Raw genomic sequence first — 20,097 nt, forward strand, 5'->3', positions numbered from 1 at the left:
AAAAAAAAAATCTACAAAAGCCATATAGCAGCTACTTTTGGCAAATAGGGACATGGAGCATTTGAGAAGGAGCAAGTAACCCAAGTGGTGCTTATACAAGTTTAGTGTTTGATAATTCAATGACTTTATGATTTCTGAACTTTTCTGTATGTATGTGACTCTTCAATAAAAAGTTATTTTTAAAAAGTAAATGTAGGAGCGCCTGGGTGGCTCAGTCGTTAAGCGTCTGCCTTCGGCTCAGGTCATGATCCCAGGGTCCTGGGATCGAGCCCCGCATCAGGCTCCCTGCTCGGCAGGAAGCCTGTTTCTCCCTCTCCCACTCCCCCTGCTTTGTGTTCCCTCTCTCGCTGTGTCTCTGTCAAATAAATAAATAAAATCTTTAAAAAAAAAAAAAGTAAATGTAATTAGTTTTATGAAGATCCCCTATAAATGTGCCAACACAAATACTAACCAACATAAGGAACAGAGTCTATCAGATTAATATGCTCAGGATTCACTCTGGAGAACAGTATGGAGGGTCCTCAAAAAGTTGAAAATAGAACTATCCTACAACCCAGCAAATGTACTACTAGGGATTTACCCCAAAGATACAAATGTAGTGATCCGAAGGGGCATGTGTACCCCAATGTTTATAACAGCAATGTCCACAATAGCCAAACTATGAAAGAGCCCAGATGTCCATCGACGGGATGAATGGATAAAGAAGATGTGGTATAAATTACTAGAACTCATACAGCAATTCAGTAAAGTGCCAGGATACAAAATCAACACACAGAAATCAGCTGCTTTCTTATACACTAACAACGCAACTGTAGAAAAAGAAATTAGAGAAACTATTCCATTTACAATAGCACCAAAAACCGTAAGATACATCAGAAGAAACCTAACCAAAGAGGTAAAGGATCTATACTCTAGGAACTACAGAACACTCATGAAAGAAACTGAAGAAGACACAAAAAGATGGAAAAACATCCCATGCTCATGGACCGGAAGAATAAACATTGTTAAAATGTCTATGCTACCCAGAGCAATCTATACCTTCAATACCATCCCAATCAAAATTCCAATGACATTTTTCAAAGTGCTGGAACAAACAATCCTAAAATTTGTATGGAATCAGAAAAGACCCCAAATCGCCAAGGAAACGTTGAAAAAGAAAAACAAAGCTGGGGGCATCATGTTGCCCGATTTCAAGCTATATTACAAAGCAGTGATCACCAAGACAGCATGGTACTGGCACAAAAATAGAAATGAAACAGAATAGAGAGCCCAGATATGGACCCTCAACTCTACGATCAAATAATCTCTGACAAAGCAGGAAAAAACATGCAATGGAAAAAAGACAAGTCTCTTCAATAAATGGTGCTGGGAAAATTGGACAGCCACATGCAGAAGAATGAAACTCGACCATTCTCTAAAACCATTCACAAAGATAAACTCAAAATGGATGAAAGACCTCAATGTGAGACAGGAATCCATCAATATCCAGAACATAGGCAATAACCTCTTTGACATCGGCCACAGCAACTTCCTTCAAGATACATCTCCAAAAGCTAATGAAACAAAAACAAAAATGAACTTCTGGGACTTCATCAAGATAAAAAGCTTCTGCACAGCCAAGGGAACAGTCAACAAAACAAAGAGGCAACCCACAGAATGGGAGAAGATATTTGCAAATGACACTACAGATAAAGGACTGGTATCTAAGATCTATAAAGAACTTCTCAAACTCAACACCCAAAAAACAAATAATCAAGTCAAAAAGTGGGCAGAAGATATGAAAAGACACTTCTCTGAAGAAGACATACAAATGGCCTACAGACACATGAAAAAACGTTCATCATCATTAGCCATCAGAGAAATTCAAATTAAAACCGCACTGAGATACCACCTTACACCAGTCAGAATGGCAAAAATTGACAGGGCAAGAAACAACAAATGTTGGAGAGGTTGTGGAGAAAGGGGAACCCTCCTACACTGTTGGTGGGAATGCAAGTTGGTACAGCCACTTTGGAAAACAGTGTGGAGGTGCCTCAAAAAATTAAAAATAGAGCTACCCTATGACCCAGCAATTGCACTACTGGGTATCTACCCCAAAGACACAGATGTAGTGAAAAGAAGGGCCATATGCACCCCAATGTTCATAGCGGCAATGTCCACAATAGCCAAACTGTGGAAAGAGCCGAGATGACCTTCAGCAGATGAATGGATAAAGAAGATGTGGTCCATATATACAATGGAGTATTACTCAGCCATCAGAAAGGATGAATACCCAACTTTCACATCAACATGGATGGGACTGGAGGAGATGATGCTAAGTGAAATAAGTCAAGCAGAGAAAGTCAATTATCATATGGTTTCACTTATTTGTGGAACATAAGGAATAGCATGGAGGACATTAGGAGAAGGAAGGGAAAAATGAAGGGGGGGAAATCGGAGGGAGAGATGAACCACGAGAGACTATGGACTCTGAGAAACAAACTGAGGTTTTAGAGGGGAAGGGGGTGTGGGGATGGGTTAGCCTGGTGATGGGTATTAAGGAGGGCACGTACTGCATGGAGCACTGGCTGTTATACGAAAACAATGGATCGTGGATCACCACATCAAAAACCAATGATGTATTGTATGGTGACTAACATAACATAATAAAATAAAATTAAAAATAAAAAAGAAGATGTGGTATATATATATATATATATATATATACACACACACACACACACACACACACAATGGAGTATTACTCAGCCATCAAAAAAATGAAATCTTGCCATTTGCAACAACACGGATGGAACTAGAGGGTATTATGCTAACCAAACTAAGTCAATCAGAGAAAGACAATTATCATACGATCACACTCATATGTGGAATTTAAGAAACAAACAGAGGAGCATAGGGGAAAGGGAGGCAATAAAACAAGATGAAATCAAAGAGGGAGACAAACCATAAGAGAGTCTTTTTTTTTTTTTTACAGATTTATTTATTTGACAGAGACACAGCGAGAGAGGGAACACAAAGCAGGGGGAGTGGGAGAGGGAGAAGCAGGCTTCCCACCGAGCAGGGAGCCCGATGAGGGGCTCGATCCCAGGACCCTGGGACCATGACCTGAGCCGAAGGCAGACGCTTAACGACTGAGCCACCCAGGTGCCCCACCATAAGAGATTCTTAATCACAGGAAACAAACTGAGGGTTGCTGGAGGGGAGCTGGGTGGGGAGATGGGGTAACTGGGTGATGGGCATTAAGGAAAACATGTGATGTTATGAGCGCCGGGTGTTATATAATACTAATGAATCACTGAGCCCTACACCTCTGAAACTAATAATACACTATATGTTAATTAATTGAACTTAAATTAAAAAAAGAAAAATATTCTCAAGGTCCTCTATAGGAAACCAAATAAACATCATTTAGCATTCATGCAGTAACCTTCAGGTCTCCCTCACAGCAAACACATGAATGGCAAATTGCACAACTGCTTTATCAGACAACAGTAAGTCATCCTGGTTTGGCACACTTAACATTAACATCTCTCAGCTTTATTAAAAAAAATTAACTGCCGGGCGCCTGGGTGGCTCAGATGGTTAAGCGTCTGCCTTCGGCTCAGGTCATGATCCTGGAGTCCCGGGATCGAGTCCCGCATCGGGCTCCCTGCTTGGCGGGGAGTCTGCTTCTCCTCCCTCTGACCCTCCTCCCTCTCCTGCTCTCTGTCTCTCGTTCTCTCTCTCTCAAATAAATAAATAAAATCTTTAAAAAAAAAAAAAAAAGAAAGAACAAATTTATTTAAAAAAAAAATTAACTGCCAATATTATGCTAGTTTTTATGAATGGATTATTCTTAGTTCAAAATGCTTTCATGCTGATACCCTCAAGGTAAGTACTTAAAAACATTTTCAAACTTAAGTAACATTTTTGAACTTCATTTCTGAAGGAAACAGTGGGGAGAAAAATCACATATATGTGCACAAAGAAGAGTTTAGCCAGGGCCCATTTCTAGTAGTTTCAGGTGAAAGTTAGTATTTAGTGACTTTTGCAGAAAAAAATTTAAAAAGATAAATGAAGCTCTTTCTACAGAGTGCTTAAATGTCAATTAAGGTTAGATCTTTTTCTTTTATTTTGCTACAATGATTTGTTGTTTACGTATAGGGTTGCCTATTTAATTTTAAAAGTTAAATCTCTACATGGTCTGATCAGTTATATTTTACTCAGTAATACTTGCAATTTCTAAGCTTAGATATAGTACATATTTATATGATTAAAAATATTTTTTTTTAAAGATTTTATTTATTTATTTGAGACAGAGAGAATGAGATACAGAGAGCATGAGAGGGAGGAGGGTCAGAGGGAGAAGCAGACTCCCTGCCGAGCAGGGAGCCCGATGCGGGACTTGATCCCGGGACTCCAGGATCATGACCTGAGCCGAAGGCAGTCGCTTAACCAACTGAGCCACCCAGGCGCCCTGATTAAAAATATTTTTAATAACTAACTGTATCCACTGCCAGTGTAGTATGTTGAATGGTGTGAAGAAAATTATAAATCCAACATCCTTCCCTTCAACATTTAATTTGTGATTTCTGGTGCACTTTGACTTCACCTTACACCAAAATCTCAAGAAGTTCTAAAAAAAAAAAAAAAAAAATCCGTGGAAACAAATGAAAATGAAAACAACCTGTTCAAAACCTCTGGGATGCAGCAAAGGAGGACCTAAGAGGGAAGTATATAGCAATACAAGCCTTTCTCAAGAAACAGGAAAGTTCTGAAATATACAACGAACCTTAGACCTAAAGGAGCTGGAGAAAGAACAGCAAATAAAGCCTAAATCTAGCAGAAGATAATTAATAAAAATTAGAGCAGAAATCAATGAAATAGAAACCAAAAGAACAGCAGAACAGATCAATGAAACGAGGAACTGGTTCTTTGAAAGAATAAGATTGATAAGCCCCAGGGCCAGACCTATCAAAAAGAAAAGAGAAAGGACCCTAATTAATAAAACCATGAATGAAAGAGGAGAAATCATAACCATCACCAAGGAAATACAAACAATATTAAAAACATATCTTGAGCAACTCTATGCCAAAAAATTAGGCAATCTGGAAGAAATGGATGCATTTCTGGAAACTTATAAAATACCAAAACTGAAACAGGAAGAAATAGAAAACCTGAACAGACCCAAAGCCAGCAAAGAAACCGAAGCAGTAATCAAAAATCTCTCAACAAACAAAAGTCCAGGGCTGGATAGCTTCCCAGGGGAATTCTACCACACGTTTATTTTATTTTATTTTTTTTAAGATTTTATTTATTTGACAGAGACAGAGAGAGGGAGCAAGGGAGCACAAGCAGGAAAAGTGGAAGAGAGAGTGAGAAGTAGGCTCCCCACTGAGCAGGGAGCCCGAGGCAGGGCTCAATCCCAGGACCCTGAGATCACAATGACCTGAGCCGAAGGCAAACGCTTAACCAACTGAGCCACCCAGATGCCCCTCTACCACACATTTAAAGAAGAATTAATACCTATTCTTTTTTTTTTTTTTAAGATTTTATTTTATTTATTTTTTAGAGAGCGAGCAAGAGAGAAACAGCATGAGAGGGGAGAGGGTCAGAGGGAGAAGCAGGATCCCCACTGAGCCGGGAGCCCGATGTGGGACTCGATCCCAGGACCCTGGGATCATGACCTGAGCCAAAGGCAGACGCTTAACCATCTGAGCCACCCAGGCGCCCTACCTATTCTTCTTAAGCTGTGTCAAAAAAAAAAAGAAATGGAAGGAAAACTTCCAAACTCTTTCTATGAGGCCAGCATTACCTTGATCCCAAAATGAGACAAAGACCCCACGATAAAGGAGAATTACAGACCAATATCTCTGATGAGCATGGATGCAAAAATTCAAGATACTAGCCAATAGGATCCAACAGTACATTAAATGGATTATTCACCACCACCAAGTGGGGTTTATTCCTGGGCTGCAAGGTTGGTTCAACATCCATAAATCAATCAGTGTGATACACTACATTAATAAAAGGATAAAAACCACAGGATTCTCTCAAAAGATGCAGAAAAAGCATTTGACAAAGTATAGCATCCTTTCTTGATTAAAACTCTCCAGAGTGTAGGGATAGAAGGACATACCTCAATATCATGAAAGCCATATACAAAAAGCCCACAGCGAATATCATTCTCAACAGGGAAAAACTGAGAGTTTTTCCCCTAAGGTCAGGAACATGGCAGGGATGTCCACTATCACCACTGTTGTTCAACACAGTACTAGGAGTCCGAGCCTCAGCAATCAGACAACAAAGAAAAAGCATCCGAAATGGGCAAAGAAGAAGTCAAACTCTCACTATTCGCAGGTGACATGATACTCTATGTGGAAAATCCAAAAGACTCCACCCCGAAATTGCTAGAACTCATACAGGAATTCAGCAAAGTGGCAGGATACAAAATCGATGCACAGAAATCAGTTGCATTTCTATACACCAACAACGAGACAGAAGAAAGAGAAACTAAGGAGTCGATCCCATTTACAACTGCACCAAAAACCGTAAGATACCTAGGAATAGGGGCGCCTGAGTGACTAAGTCGTTAAGCACCTGCCTTCGGCTCAGATCATGTTCCCAGAGTCCTGGGATCGAGTCCCGCATTGGGCTCCCTGCTCCACCAGGAGCCTGCTTCTCCCTCTCCCACTCCCCCTGCTTGTGTTCCCTCTCTTCACTGTGTCTCTCTCTGTCAAATAAATCAGTAAGATCTTAAAAAAAAAAAAAAAAAAAAAAACCTAAGAATAAACCTAACCAAAGAGGCAAAGGATCTCAGAAAACTATAGAACACTCATTAAAGAAATTGGGGAAGACACAAAGAAATGGAAAAACGTTCCATGCTCATGGACTGGAAGAACAAATATTGTTAAATGTCTATGCTACCTAGAGCAATCTATACATTCAATGCAATCCCTATCAAAATACCATCAACTTTTTCACAGAGCTGGAACAAATAATCCTAAAATTTGTATGGAACCAGCAAAGACCCCAAATACCCAGAGGAATGTTGAAAAAGAAAAGCAAAGCTGGTGGCATCACAATTCCGGACTTCAAGCTCTATTACAAAGCTGTAATCTTCAAGACAGTATGGTACTGGCACAAAAACAGACATGTAGATCAACGGAACAGAATAGAGAACCCAGAAATGGACCCTCAACTCTATGGTCAGCTAATCTTCGACAAAGCAGGAAAGAATATCCCATGGAAAAAGGACAGTCTCTTCAACAAATGGTGTTGGGAAAATTAGACAGCCACATGCAGAAGAATGAAACTGGACCATTCTCTTACACCATACACAAAAATAGACTCAAAATGGATGAAAGACCTAAATGTGAGACAGGAATCAAAATCCTAGAGAACATAGGCAGGAACCTCTGTGACCTCGGCCACAGCAACTTCTCATTAGACACATCTCCAAAGGCAAGGGAAACAAAGGCAAAAATGAACTACTGGGACTTCAGCAAGATAAAAAGCTTTTGCACAGCAAAGGAAACAAACAGTCAACAAAACCAAAAGACACCCTATAGAATGGGAGAAGGTATTTACAAATGTCTTATCAGATAAAGGGCTAGTATCCAAGATCTATAAAGAACTTATCAAACTCAACACCCAAAGAACAAATGATCCAATCAAGAAATGGGGAGAAGACATGAACAGACATTTCTACAAAGACGACATCCAAATGGCCAACATCATTGCTCAACAAATTCTCAACATAATTCAGCATCAGGGAAATACAAATCAAAACCACACTGAGATACCATCTCACACCAGTCAGAATGGCTAAAATTAACAAGTCAGGAAACAACAAATATTGGCAAGGATGCAGAGAAGGGTAACCCTCTTACACTCTTGGTGGGAATGCAAGCTGGTACAGCCTTACTCTGGAAAACAGTATGGAGGTTCCTCACGAAGTTAAAAACAGAGCTACCCTAGGACCGAACAATTGCAATACCAGGAATTTACCCCAAAGATACAAATATAGTGATCCACAGGGGCACCTGCACCCCAATGTTTACAGCAGCAATGTCCACAACAGCCAAGTATGGAAAGAGCCCAGATGTCCATCGACAGATGAATGGATGAAGTAGATGTGGTGTGTATATGTATACATACACATACACAATGGAATAGTACTCAGCCATCAAAAAAAGAAATCTTGGTCGCCTGGGTGGCTCAGTTGGTTAAGCGACTGCCTTCGGCTCAGGTCATGATCCCGGGGTCCTGGGATCGAGTCCCACATCGGGCTCCCAGCTCAGCAGGAAGCCTGCTTCTCCCTCTCCCACTCCCCCTGCTTGTGTTCCTGCTCTCGCTGTCTCTGTCTCTGTCAAATAAATAAATAAAATCTTAAAAAAAAAAAAAAGAAATCTTGGGGCACCTGGGTGGCTCAGTGGGTTAAGCGTCTGCCTTCAACTTGGGTCATGATCCCAGGATCCTGGGATCGAGCCCCACATCAGGCTCTCTGCTCAGTGGAGAGCCTGCTTCTCCCTCTCCCACTGCCCCCACCCCCCAGCTCATGCTCTCTCGCTCTACCTCAAATAAATAAAAAAATCTTAAAAAAAATAAAATTTTATTTAATTTAAAAAAAGGAAATCTTACCACTTGCAATGACGCAAATGGAACTATAGCGTATTATGCTAAGCAAAAGAAGCCAATCAGAGAAAGACAATTATCATATGATTTCACTCATGTGGAATTTAAGAAACAAAACAGAGGAGCATAGGGGAAGAGGGGGAAGAAATAAAACAAGATGAAATCAGAGGGAGACAAACCATAAGAGACTCTTAATCACTGGAAACAAACTGGGGGTTGCTCAAGGGGAGGGGGATTGGGGGATGGGATAACTGAGTGATGGACATTAAGTGTTATACACAACTGATGAATCACTGAACTCTACCTCTGAAACTAATAATATACTATATGTCAACTGAATTTAAACAATAAGAAAAAAAATTTTGGGGGCGCCTGGGTGGCTCAGTCGGTTAAGCGACTGCCTTCCGCTCAGGTCATGATCCTGGAGTCCCGGGATCGAGTCCCGCGTCAGGCTCCCTGCTCGGCAGGGAGTCTGCTTCTCCCTCTGACCCTCCTCCCTCTCATGCTCTCTGTCTCTCATTCTCTCTCTCGCAAATAAATAAAATCTTTAAAAAAAAAAAAATTTTTTTTAAGGCTATGTATTGACCAAAAAAAAAGTCAACATAGTGGTTTCCTTTAGTGGGTGAGGTGGGTGGAGATCAGTATTGTGAGAACTACTGGGGTGCTATCAGTGTTTATTTCTAGATCTGGTTGCTGGTTACAAAGGTAGACAGATGCTTTGACTAACTTGGTTTTGTTATACATTTGTTTTATGCCTATTTCTGAATACATGATTTATTTTCCAATTTTTTAGAAAAGCTTTTAAAAAATAGATTTCTGGGGCCCTCCCCAAATCTCTGAGGTAGGGCCCAAAAGTCTACATTTTTTATAAGCACCAGTGATGACTCTTACCCATACTAATAAGTTAAAGAAGTTAAAGTTGCTAGATCAATTTCCACCCTTCAAAATGACTAAACTTTAATAAAATGTTCCAGTTATCCAAAAGAGCCAAAAAGAGGAAAAGTTCTAATGGTCTTATACTGGATGGATAGGCAGAGGAATTAATCATTTTGTTTTCTATCCCCTTTTCTTTTTAAAGATTTTATTTGTGAGAGAGAGAGAGAGGGAGAGAGCGAGAGCACACAAGCAGGGGGAGCAGCAAGCAGAGGGAGAAGCAGGCTTCCCACTGAGCAGGAAGCCGGATGTGGGACTTGATCCCAGGACTGGGATCATGACCTGAGCCAAAGGCAGATGCTTAACTGACTGAGCCACCCAGGCGTCCCTGTTTTCTACCCCTTTTTAATGATATTGTAACAATAAAGGTTCTTTAGCCCCAAAGAATATGCAGGGACAATCAAATAAACAGCTTTCAATAAACCTTCTTCCCACCCCGAAAAGCCGTAGTAAATAAATCCAATAAACAGATTTTGTACTTTTAAGTCAGATTGTCACTCATAAGGCTACAAACTTGACTGTACAACTTCACTCTCCGAGCTTGTAAAGGACAAAGGAATGATTTGGTTTTCAGATTTCAAAGAATTTAATTATTCTATATTTTCAGACTGTAGCCAATTTCTTTGGGTAGAAAGCATTTATGCACAAACCATGGCTAACACTTATCTATGGCTGTAAAAACTATTTATCAGTACAGTTATGCCATCTGTATCAGCAACAAAATAGCAGTGGTATCATAAGGATGTGAGTTCTGATTAATAAAGACACAAGAAAAATAATCGCAGACAAATTTAAGGTCAAATTACTTACGTACTATATAGACAAATGCCATAAAGACCACCTTTATGCTGTTTTCACTAAACCCCCCAAAAAAGACCAGACTAAAAGAACCAACAATAAATTACAAGGGTCATGCGTATTTTAAAGTCCTCAGTCAAGTATAATGCTAAAAGATTATAGTCATTCTCTGACCTTTTTCTCCCTTCTGTTAACTTTACTTTTAAATCTGCCTACAATCACATAATCTTCTTGAGAACATTACATAAAATCAATCTTGCAGCCATTTATTCCAATTACGAGATTCTGTAATTCAAATACAGTGATCATAGGGAAATATTATTTCAATTTCCCAATTACAAATATTTAATGTTACAAATAACGCTTCAATAAAAGTACTGTAACTCTGCTTCAATTAAATCTGATACAGATCATTTTACCTGTGCAACAGAGCTCTGCAAGCCATTCTGAATCCATGGCATCTCCCAACAAAAACATCAGATAAAGAGACTTCAAACACCATGAAGGATGGTGATGGGCTTATAAAAACTGCCGAGCAATTATCAGAGCTGCAGTCTAAATGGAAGCAGGCTGCAACATGAGGTCACTACTCACAAGGCGAGACCTAATCAAGAGTCCACAAATTTCTTCCCAAGTCTGTGCAATTTTGCAGGACACAGGAAAAAGGGGACGAAATTTTGAATGTGGGTAGAAGTTCTATAAGAATATTTAAGCCTAATCCAATGTAAAGCAGAAAAACCAATCTGTTTGTTTTCATAAGCCATACTACACTATTCAAGGATATGTTATGACAAATAAGAAATTGATAAAACAGATGTACAATAGGTACAGTACTACTACTGTTCACTTATTATCCGTATTTGGAAAAGCATTAGTGGTTAATTTTTCTAATCTAAAATTAGGATGATTTCCATATAATTTATGCTAAAACCACACCAAAATTATCATTTTAAAAAATGGTGATTTCAAAAAGTAAATATATGTTTAAAAAAACAAAAATCATATATCCCTTTCAAGCCAAAAGCAAAAAACCCTTTCTTCACTTTCCCCATCAACTTGGGAATATCCTATACCCATGACAAGAATAAAATGAAAGAAAGATTCCTTACTATTAGAAAGTCGGTTAAGTTATAATAACCACAAGTCTTTAAGATATTAAATGCAGGCAACCCTCTCGGGTCCCCTCCCTCTTTGGGAGCTTTGTATTTATCACTCAATAAACTTTACCATTGCTCAATAAACTTTGCTTTGCTGACCACCAAAAAAATAAAATAAAATAAAATATTAAATGCATCATTTATAGGGCAAGGGCACAGAGAAGAAAGAGAAACTATCAATATCTATTATGCTCTGGTACTTTAAAGGAACTTTCACTTTAATAAACCTTTCTTATGGGGGCACCTGGGTGGCTCAGTCGTTAAGCATCTGCCTTCGGCTCAGATCATGATCCCAGGGTCCTGGGATCAAGCCCCGAATCAGGCTCCCTACTCAGCGGGAAGCCTGCCTCTCCCTCTCTACCCCTGCTTGTGTTCCCTCTCTTGCTGTCTCTCTCTCTCTGTCAAATAAATAAATAAAATCTTTAAAAAAAAATAAAAATAAAAAAATAAACCTTTCTTATGAACTAGAGCATAAATTCTACTTTTTTCCACCCAATATTTCTGATACTTCCACCAAAGTACATTCTCCTCCTAAGTGGAACCCAGCTAGTGAAAACATGGTGAATCGGAGTGCCTGGGTGGCTCAGTTGTTAAGCGTCTGCCTTCGGCTCAGGTCATGATCCCAGGGTCCTAGAATCGAGCCCCGCACTGGGCTCCCCACTCCGTGGGAAGCCTGCTTCTCCCTCTCCCACTCTCCGTGCTTGTGTTCCCTCTCTCACTGTGTCTCTGTCAAATAAATAAATAAATAAATCTTTAAAAAAGAAAACATGGTGATTTGATAAAAATCTGCCAAATGAATATTCTGCAAACTATCTGATTCAATGGATGAAAGAAAAGGGAAAAAGTTATGACTACTTTTTTCACCCATCTGTAGTCAGGTGAAGGTCCATTTCCTCAGCAATAAGGCATCCACAGAATGAAGTTGGAAAGACTAATCTCAAAACCCTAAACTCAGAGCTCTTCCTCAATCACTACACCTTCTTTTCTGCATTGTATCAAAAAGAACAAACCATCAGAAACCAATGAACTCACAAAAATGAAGCCTTAGTTGGGCACTTCGGTGGTTCAGTTGGTTAAGCATTTGCCTTCAGCTCAGGTTATGACCTCTGGGTCCTGGGATCGAGTCCCACATCAGGATTCCTGCTCACCGGGGTGGCTGCTTCTCTCTCTCTCTCTCTCTCCCCCTCCCTCTGCCCCACCCAACCGCTCATTCTCTCTCTCTCTCTCTCAAATAAAGTCTTAAAAAAAAGAAGAAGAAGCCCCAGCATCAATAGCCCATAAAAACAACACTGAAATTTCCATTTCTAAATTCCAAGTTTTAGCAAAGCATTAAAAGCACAACTGTGGGGATGCCTGGATAATTCAGTCAGTTAAGCATCCCACTTTTGATTTCAGCTCAGGTCATGATCTCGGGGTCATGGGATCCAGCCCCGCGTCAGGTTCCTCTGGGTGTGGAGCCTGCTTCGAATTCTCTCTCCCCCTCTGCTCCCCAACCCACACGCACTCTTTCTCTCTCAAAGAAAAAAAAGGGGGGGGCACAACTATAAATGAATGCCAATTAACTTTTTGATGTGTAGTTCTGTAAACATGAGCATAAATTAAAATTTGCCTACTCCTCAAGCCTACCTAAAAGATTATGAGGCACAAATTTAAGAAAAGTTGAGAACTTTTTCAAAACGCTCCCACCTCTCTTTAAATTTTTTAAAGGTCGGGGCGCCTGGGTGGCTCAGTCAGTGAAGTGTCTGCCTTCGGCTCAGGTCATGATCCCAGGGTCCTGGGATGGAGTCCCACATTGGGCTCCCTGCTCAGCAGGGAGTCTGCTTGTCCCTCTCCCTCTTCCCCTCCCCCCACCTCATGCTTTCTCTCTAATAAATAAAATCTTTTTTTTTAATATTTTATTTATTTATTTGACAGAGAGAGAGAGAGAGACCACAAGCAGGGGGACCGGCAGGCAGAGGAAGAGGGAGAGGGAGAAGCAGCTCCCTGCTGATCAAGGAGCCTGATGCAGGGCCTGATCCCAGGACCCTGAGATTATGACCCGAGCTGAAGGCAGACACCCAACCAACTGAGCCACCCAGGTGCCCCTAAAAAATAAAATCTTTAAAAAAAATTTTTTAAAGGTAAAAATTCCCCTAAAATCTGTACATTTAAATAGCAAAGCTAAATAACAGATAAATATGTATATAAAAAACAATTCTTTATCTATGGATAAAAGGTACTTTGAAACTGATCTTGAGATTTCCCTGGAACTCATGGACAGACTGATGCTTTTTGTGTACTCTAAGCTACTTAAACCTAAACCCCACTATTTTTTTCTCTCTGCAGTCAGGTCAAACTGTCACAAAATATGCCTAATAGCAAACAATATAAAGAAATAACAGATGTTGGGGTGTGGCTCAGTCAGTTAAGTATCTATCTGCCTTTGGCTCAGGTCATGATCCCAGGATCCTGGGATCTGAGCCCTGTGTTGGGGCTCCCTGCTCAGCAGGGAGCCTGCTTCTCCCTCTTCCTCTGCCCCTTCCCTCCACTTGGGCACATGCACACATGCTCTCTCAAATAAATAAAATCTTAAAAAAGAAAGAAAGAAAGAGGGGTGTCTGGGTGGCTCAGTCGTTAAGCATCTGCTCGGCTCAGGTCATGATCCCAGGACCCTGGGATCGTGACCTGAGCTGAAGGCAGACGCTTAACGACTAAGCCACCCAGGTGCCCCACCACCTGTAATTTTTTTAAAACGGGACGAGTCCTTGATGAAGAAGCAGTAAAAATTATTAATTTTACTCAGCCCTGAATACACTTCATTTTAGTATTTGGTGCGACAAAATGGGAAGCACACATAAAACACTTCTGCTGCAGAGTATAGTACAATGCTTGTCTGGTCTGAACTGCGAGCTGAAGTTTTATCATGGAACTTTCAACTGAAAGATAGGCTGACAGAAACTATGGTTATTCCAACCTAAGTATCTGGCAGTCTGAGCAAGACTGACACTTCAAGAAAAAGCAAGTGACAGTACTGATAAAATTTGAGTTTTCAAGCAAAAATTTGAATTCTGGAAAATCTTATTTTTACCATAAACTCATTAATGTCCCAGTACTTAAAAGATGTTTTTGGGGGCGCCTGGGTGGCTCAGTCGTTAAGCGTCTGCCTTCGGCTCAGGTCATGGTCCCAGGGTCCTGGGATCGAGCCCCACATCGGGCTCCCTGCTCCGCGGGAAGCCTGCTTCTCCCTCTCCCACTCCCCCTGCTTGTGTTCCCTCTCTCACTGTCTCTCTCTGTCAAATGAATAAATAAAATCTTTTTTTTTTAAAGATTTTATTTATTTATTTGAGAGAAAGAGAGACAGAGAGCATGAGAGGGAAGAGGGTCAGAGGGAGAAGCAGACTCCTCGCCGAGCAGGGAGCCCGATGTGGGACTCGATCCAGGGACTCCAGGATCATGACCTGAGCCGAAGGCAGTCGCTTAACCAACTGAGCCACCCAGGCGCCCTAAATAAAATCTTTAAAAAAAAAAAAAAAAAAGATGTTTTTGATATAATCAGTGTTGATATTAAAGAATGTGAACTGTTGATATTATGTAACAAAATGTATCATCATTTGGGAGAACTGAATAACTCCCTGAAGCCGCATTTTCTAAATGCCCAATATACCCAAAATCAAGCATGAATAAAATAATCACAGCACCAGAAAGACTAAAAGATCAGAGCTGAAAAATTCACAGATAATGGTTTCAGGTTCGTAATACAAATAACTTTGAAGCTGCTACTTACTATGTTTTGGCCTATTATCAAAGAAGAATGGACACAATTATCTGGAAAGGCTATAAATGTTCTATTTCCAACTACCTACTGGTGTGATGGCAAATTTTCTTCACATACTTTAACCAGAATAACATAAAGCAAGGAACGCAATACAGAGGAAAATGCAAGAATTCAGCTGTCTTCTACTAAGCCAGACATTAAAGACATTTCTACCGTAAAAATATAAAACAAGCCACTAAAAAATTTTTCACTAAAAAGTTTTTTGGAGATTTTGGAAAACACAGTTACATTTAAAAATTTTACATTAACAGGGCCCCCAGGTGCCTCAGATGGTTAAGCGTCTGCCTTCGGCACTGCCTCGTGATCTCGAGGTCCTAGGATCGAGCCCCATGTCCCGCTCCTGGCTCAGCGGGGAGTCAGCTTCTCCCACTCCCTCTGCTTCTACCCCTACTTGTGCTCTCTCTCTCAAATGAATAAATAAAATCTTTAAAAAAAATAAAAAAATAAAAATTTTACATTAACATGTAATGGGTTTATTGCTACTTTAAAAATACAAATTTCTCAGTTTTAATTCCTAATATAGTAAATGCCAATAGTTATAATCCACAGAAACAAAAGTTCTTTGGGTCCTAAATAATTTTTAAGTGTGTAAGGGGGTTATAAGATCAGAAAGTTTGAGAACTGCTGACCTAAAACTAATAAAGGAGGAGGGATTTTTCAATCAAAAAACTGTTAGGTTAAAAAAAGAAAAAAACAAGGGGTGCCTGGATGGCTCAGTTGGTTAAGCGTCTGCCTTCAGCTCATGATCCCAGGGTCCTGGGACCCACATCCGGCTCCCTGCTTGGTGGGTAGCCTGTTTCTCCCTCTCCCCCTGCTCATGTGCTCTCTCTCTCTTTCTCTCTCTCTCTCTCTCACTTTCTCTCAAATAAGTAAATAAAATTTAAAAAATTTAAAAAAACCATAGAAACAAACAAACAAAAACCTCTTAGGTCATAAATAGCTATATATAAGCATCTTCCCAACTACAACTCTACCAAAAAACACTTCCAGTGACTTAAATATGCTGTTTTAACTTATAATATGGTAAATGCTCATAGGTATAATCAACATTAACAAAGGTCTTTGGAGTCGTCAATAATTTTTAAGAATGTAACATGTGAAAACGAAAGTTTGAGAACTGCTATTTTAAACCATCACTAAATGTTTATTTCCCTTAGGTTTCTAACACATTTTCCCACAGCTACTTGTGAAGAGAAACAGAGTACCTACCTAATACTATGAACTACCTCTCAGAAAAACTCAAAAAGATGGAACATTAAAAGCTACCAAAAGTTCGGGCACCTGGGTGGCTCAGTTGGTTAAGCGACTGCCTTCGGCTCAGGTCATGATCCTGGAGTCCCAGGACTGAGTCCCGCATCGGGCTCCCTGCTCAGCAGGGAGTCTGCTTCTCCCTCTGACCCTCCCCCCTCTCATGTGCTCTCTCTCTCTCATTCTCTCTCTCAAATAAATAAACAAAATCTTAAAAAAAAAAAATTACCAAAAGTTCAATCACCAGTATCCACTAATTCCCTAGAACAAATTTATACATAGCTCCCTATATATATGCTAGGGCTTGTGCATTCTAGGGATATTTCTCCCCTATTTTTCTTTCATCCATGGTGGACAATCAAAAAATGTATTTTTTTTACCTTCATGCAATCAATCAGCCAAAACTTCTCTGCCTGCCGCTCCCCCTGCTTATGCGCTCGCTCGCTGACAAATAAATAAAATCTTAAAAAATAAATAAATAAATAAATAAAGCTTCCTAAACAGTGTATCCAATGACTCCACCTATGCCCTAAGATAGTGCCTCTACCCTACCACACTTACAAAGTTTACACAGTATGCCATGTAAATAGTATCCCTTCACACATGAAAAGCTTGGAAAGAATTATCTTAATGCATCACACAGTTCTCTCCTTATAGCCTAACAACCTAGTAGTAGCCCAGAAGTTGGAAATACAAGTCAATTCAACCACTGTATCTTTCCATTTCCAAAGGTTCTTACATTTTACCCAACTCAACTAAAACATACTAAAAATACAAAAACAAACTTTAAGAAGAAATGTAAAAGGGGTGCCTGGGTGGCTCAGTCGGTTAAGCGACTGCCTTCGGCTCAGGTCATGATCCTGGAGTCCCTGGATCGAGTCCCACATCGGGCTCCCTGCTTGGCGGGGAGTCTGTTTCTCCCTCTGACCCTCCCCCCTCTCATGTGCTCTCTCTCATTCTCTCTGTCTCAGATAAATAAATAAAATCTTTAAAAAAAAAAAAAAAAAAAAAAAAAAGAAGAAATGTAAAAGATTATATCTTGAAAAAAAATGTATACATATGTGTATATATGTATATATACATATATATATATATATATATATATGTAAGCGCTAGGGGCGCCTGGGTGGCTCAGTCGGTTGAGCATCTGCCTTGAGCTCAGGTCATGATCTCGGGGTCCTGGGATCAAGCCCCACCTCAGGCTCCCTGTTCAGTGGGAAATCTGCTTCTCCCTCTCCCTCTGCTGCTCCCCCTGCTTATGCTCTCTCACCCTCTCTCTCTCTCAAATAAATAAAATCTTTAAAAAAAAAAAGTGAGAGAGAAGTATAAAGGCTAATATCTGGAATTTTCTTAGCAAGTTTGCTTAAAATTTTGTTGTTCTTTTTCATACACAAATCAATCTTTTTTTTTTTAAAGAGAGTGAGCAAGAGAGAGAGCACAAGCAGGGGAAGGGGCAGAGGGAGAAGCAGACTCCCCACCAAGCAGGGAGCCCGATGTGGGGCTCCATCCCAGGACCCTGGGATCATGACCTGAGCCGAAGGCAGATGCTTAACTGACTGAGCCACCCAGGAGCCCCCATAAACAAATCAATCTTTCACACATTGTTACAATTTGCATGATTTAGTGTTTCAGTGTATCTACATCTAGAATAAAATGTTCAAAAGCTAAGGTTCTTTCAACTGAAATACTACCTTGTTGACGCTGTAACACTATTTGGTTCCAGGATGTTTTCAGTCATCCTTAATTGTACCACCTCTGCCATGTCACTTGATTTTTCTGCACCCTCTTCTGGAAGTTCTTCTATATGTTCGAGCTTTTCATCTTCCTCTTCTTCCTCAGAAAGTTCATTAACCTATATAAATAAGAGGAAATTGAAAATCAAAATTTAATACAACGGTTAACTGACATTATCTAAGATAAACTATTCTAAGAAAATTTTAACACAACTCATTTTTTACTTCATTTCCTAGGACCAATTTTCCTAATGGAATAAATAATTGCCAACTCTCCCCATATTAGAAGAAAACGAAACCAAACTTAACATTTTAAAGCACAAAGTGATGATTACCTTAGTATATCACTAAGAATATGAGTAAGAATGTAAACAACGAAAAGCCTGCACAATGTAGTTAGTTAACATTAAAAAATCTTCATTTCTTAACCAATCAGTTTTATAGACTGATAGTTATAAAGACTTATAACTGACCTCTCCAATTTCCACGTGCATTTAACAAGTGATTTTAAATATAGGATAAGCGCTGGAAAAGGGCAGAGACATTTTGCCTTAAGGTGTTAACTATGTTTTAGAAAATGTCAGCTAACTTCTAAATGATTCAGATGGAGATTTTTCATGAAGAGACTGGACCTTACAAGGGGGAACTCATTGCTTTGGTCAGTAGCACAACTCAAGGCTATAATTCCCTTTCTGGCAGGGGCTATAAAATGTCTTCCATTATCAAGCTGGCTACATAAGTAAACAATCACTCTAATAAAAAGACAATGAATAATATCAGAGAAGGAAAACCAACAAAATATTTCCAAATGAGAAATAACTTTTCAAGCTACCCCAAAGAAACTAGCCATAAATTGTCTTAACATCTTTTATAATTTAATATTAAGTCATTAAAAACACTGAGCAGTAAACATATACTTTATCCATTCTAGCCAAATGCACTGGAAATACCTAAAATAAATTCACCACTATGTGTAAGAGTGGTGCTCTTTCCAGACAGTCAAACATAGTTGCTAGAATACCCTCAGAAGTAAACTTTAACCAGAAGATAGGTAATTTCTCTGTGGCATTCTACCACACTCATAATCAGCAAGTACAGACTGCCTGCTTTCAAGTGTAATACAGTAAGTACTTAAAAGCCAGACTCTGAAGGCAGAAAGATATATGTTCACATTCCTACTGGGCCCTTTACCACCCCTCAACTTACTTAACTTCTCCAGGCCTATGAATAAAATGGAGATGCTGTACATACTGCCTACCTCATAAGGCTAGTTGAAAGGATTAAATAATATATGCAAACTCTTCTATAGTGTCTACACATACTAAGCAATAAATAGCTATCATTATAACTGGAATTGTTATTTCTATATAGCACAGAGCCTAGTTTCTACATGTAACATCACTTTTTTTTTTTAGAAAACCAGACAGTATTTGCCACCTAAACTAAAGCAGGAGCTCTCAACCACTGGTGTATCAAGGTCACTAGTTATCTGGGTTACTAAAAATTCATTATTAACAATAATACTTAAAGACCTCAATTTGTGAACCACTTACTTCATATATATAAACCATATGCAGCAGATTCAGCTGAATTTGTTGTGCTTCTAAATGCTAACCCTCGTCTATCCCCTATCATGTTGAACAATGATGAAAATACTAAAAATCATTAAATGATTAACTGAAAGGTAAGATTTATACACAAAGGTAAAAATTTCATATAGTAAATCAGTTTTTAAACTGAATCAAATGGAAAGTAACCCTCATTTTCCTTGTATGTATTTAATAAATTAATGAAATTC

The 20,097-nt window shown here is 39.5% G+C and overlaps 1 protein-coding gene across 1 annotated transcript in view; it reads right to left on the reverse strand.

Moving 5' to 3' along the window:
* FAM13B (family with sequence similarity 13 member B) overlaps positions 1-20,097 on the reverse strand; it is a 63,339-nt gene that overhangs the window by 35,290 nt on the left and 7,952 nt on the right. Inside the window, exon 6 of the mRNA XM_044916656.1 lies at positions 18,258-18,418. Within this exon, the coding sequence (XP_044772591.1) occupies positions 18,258-18,418 (161 nt within the window). The remainder of the gene's footprint in view (positions 1-18,257; positions 18,419-20,097) is intronic.

The sequence above is a fragment of the Neomonachus schauinslandi genome, chromosome 7, assembly GCF_002201575.2.
Source record: "Neomonachus schauinslandi chromosome 7, ASM220157v2, whole genome shotgun sequence".
Classification (NCBI taxonomy): domain Eukaryota; kingdom Metazoa; phylum Chordata; class Mammalia; order Carnivora; family Phocidae; genus Neomonachus; species Neomonachus schauinslandi.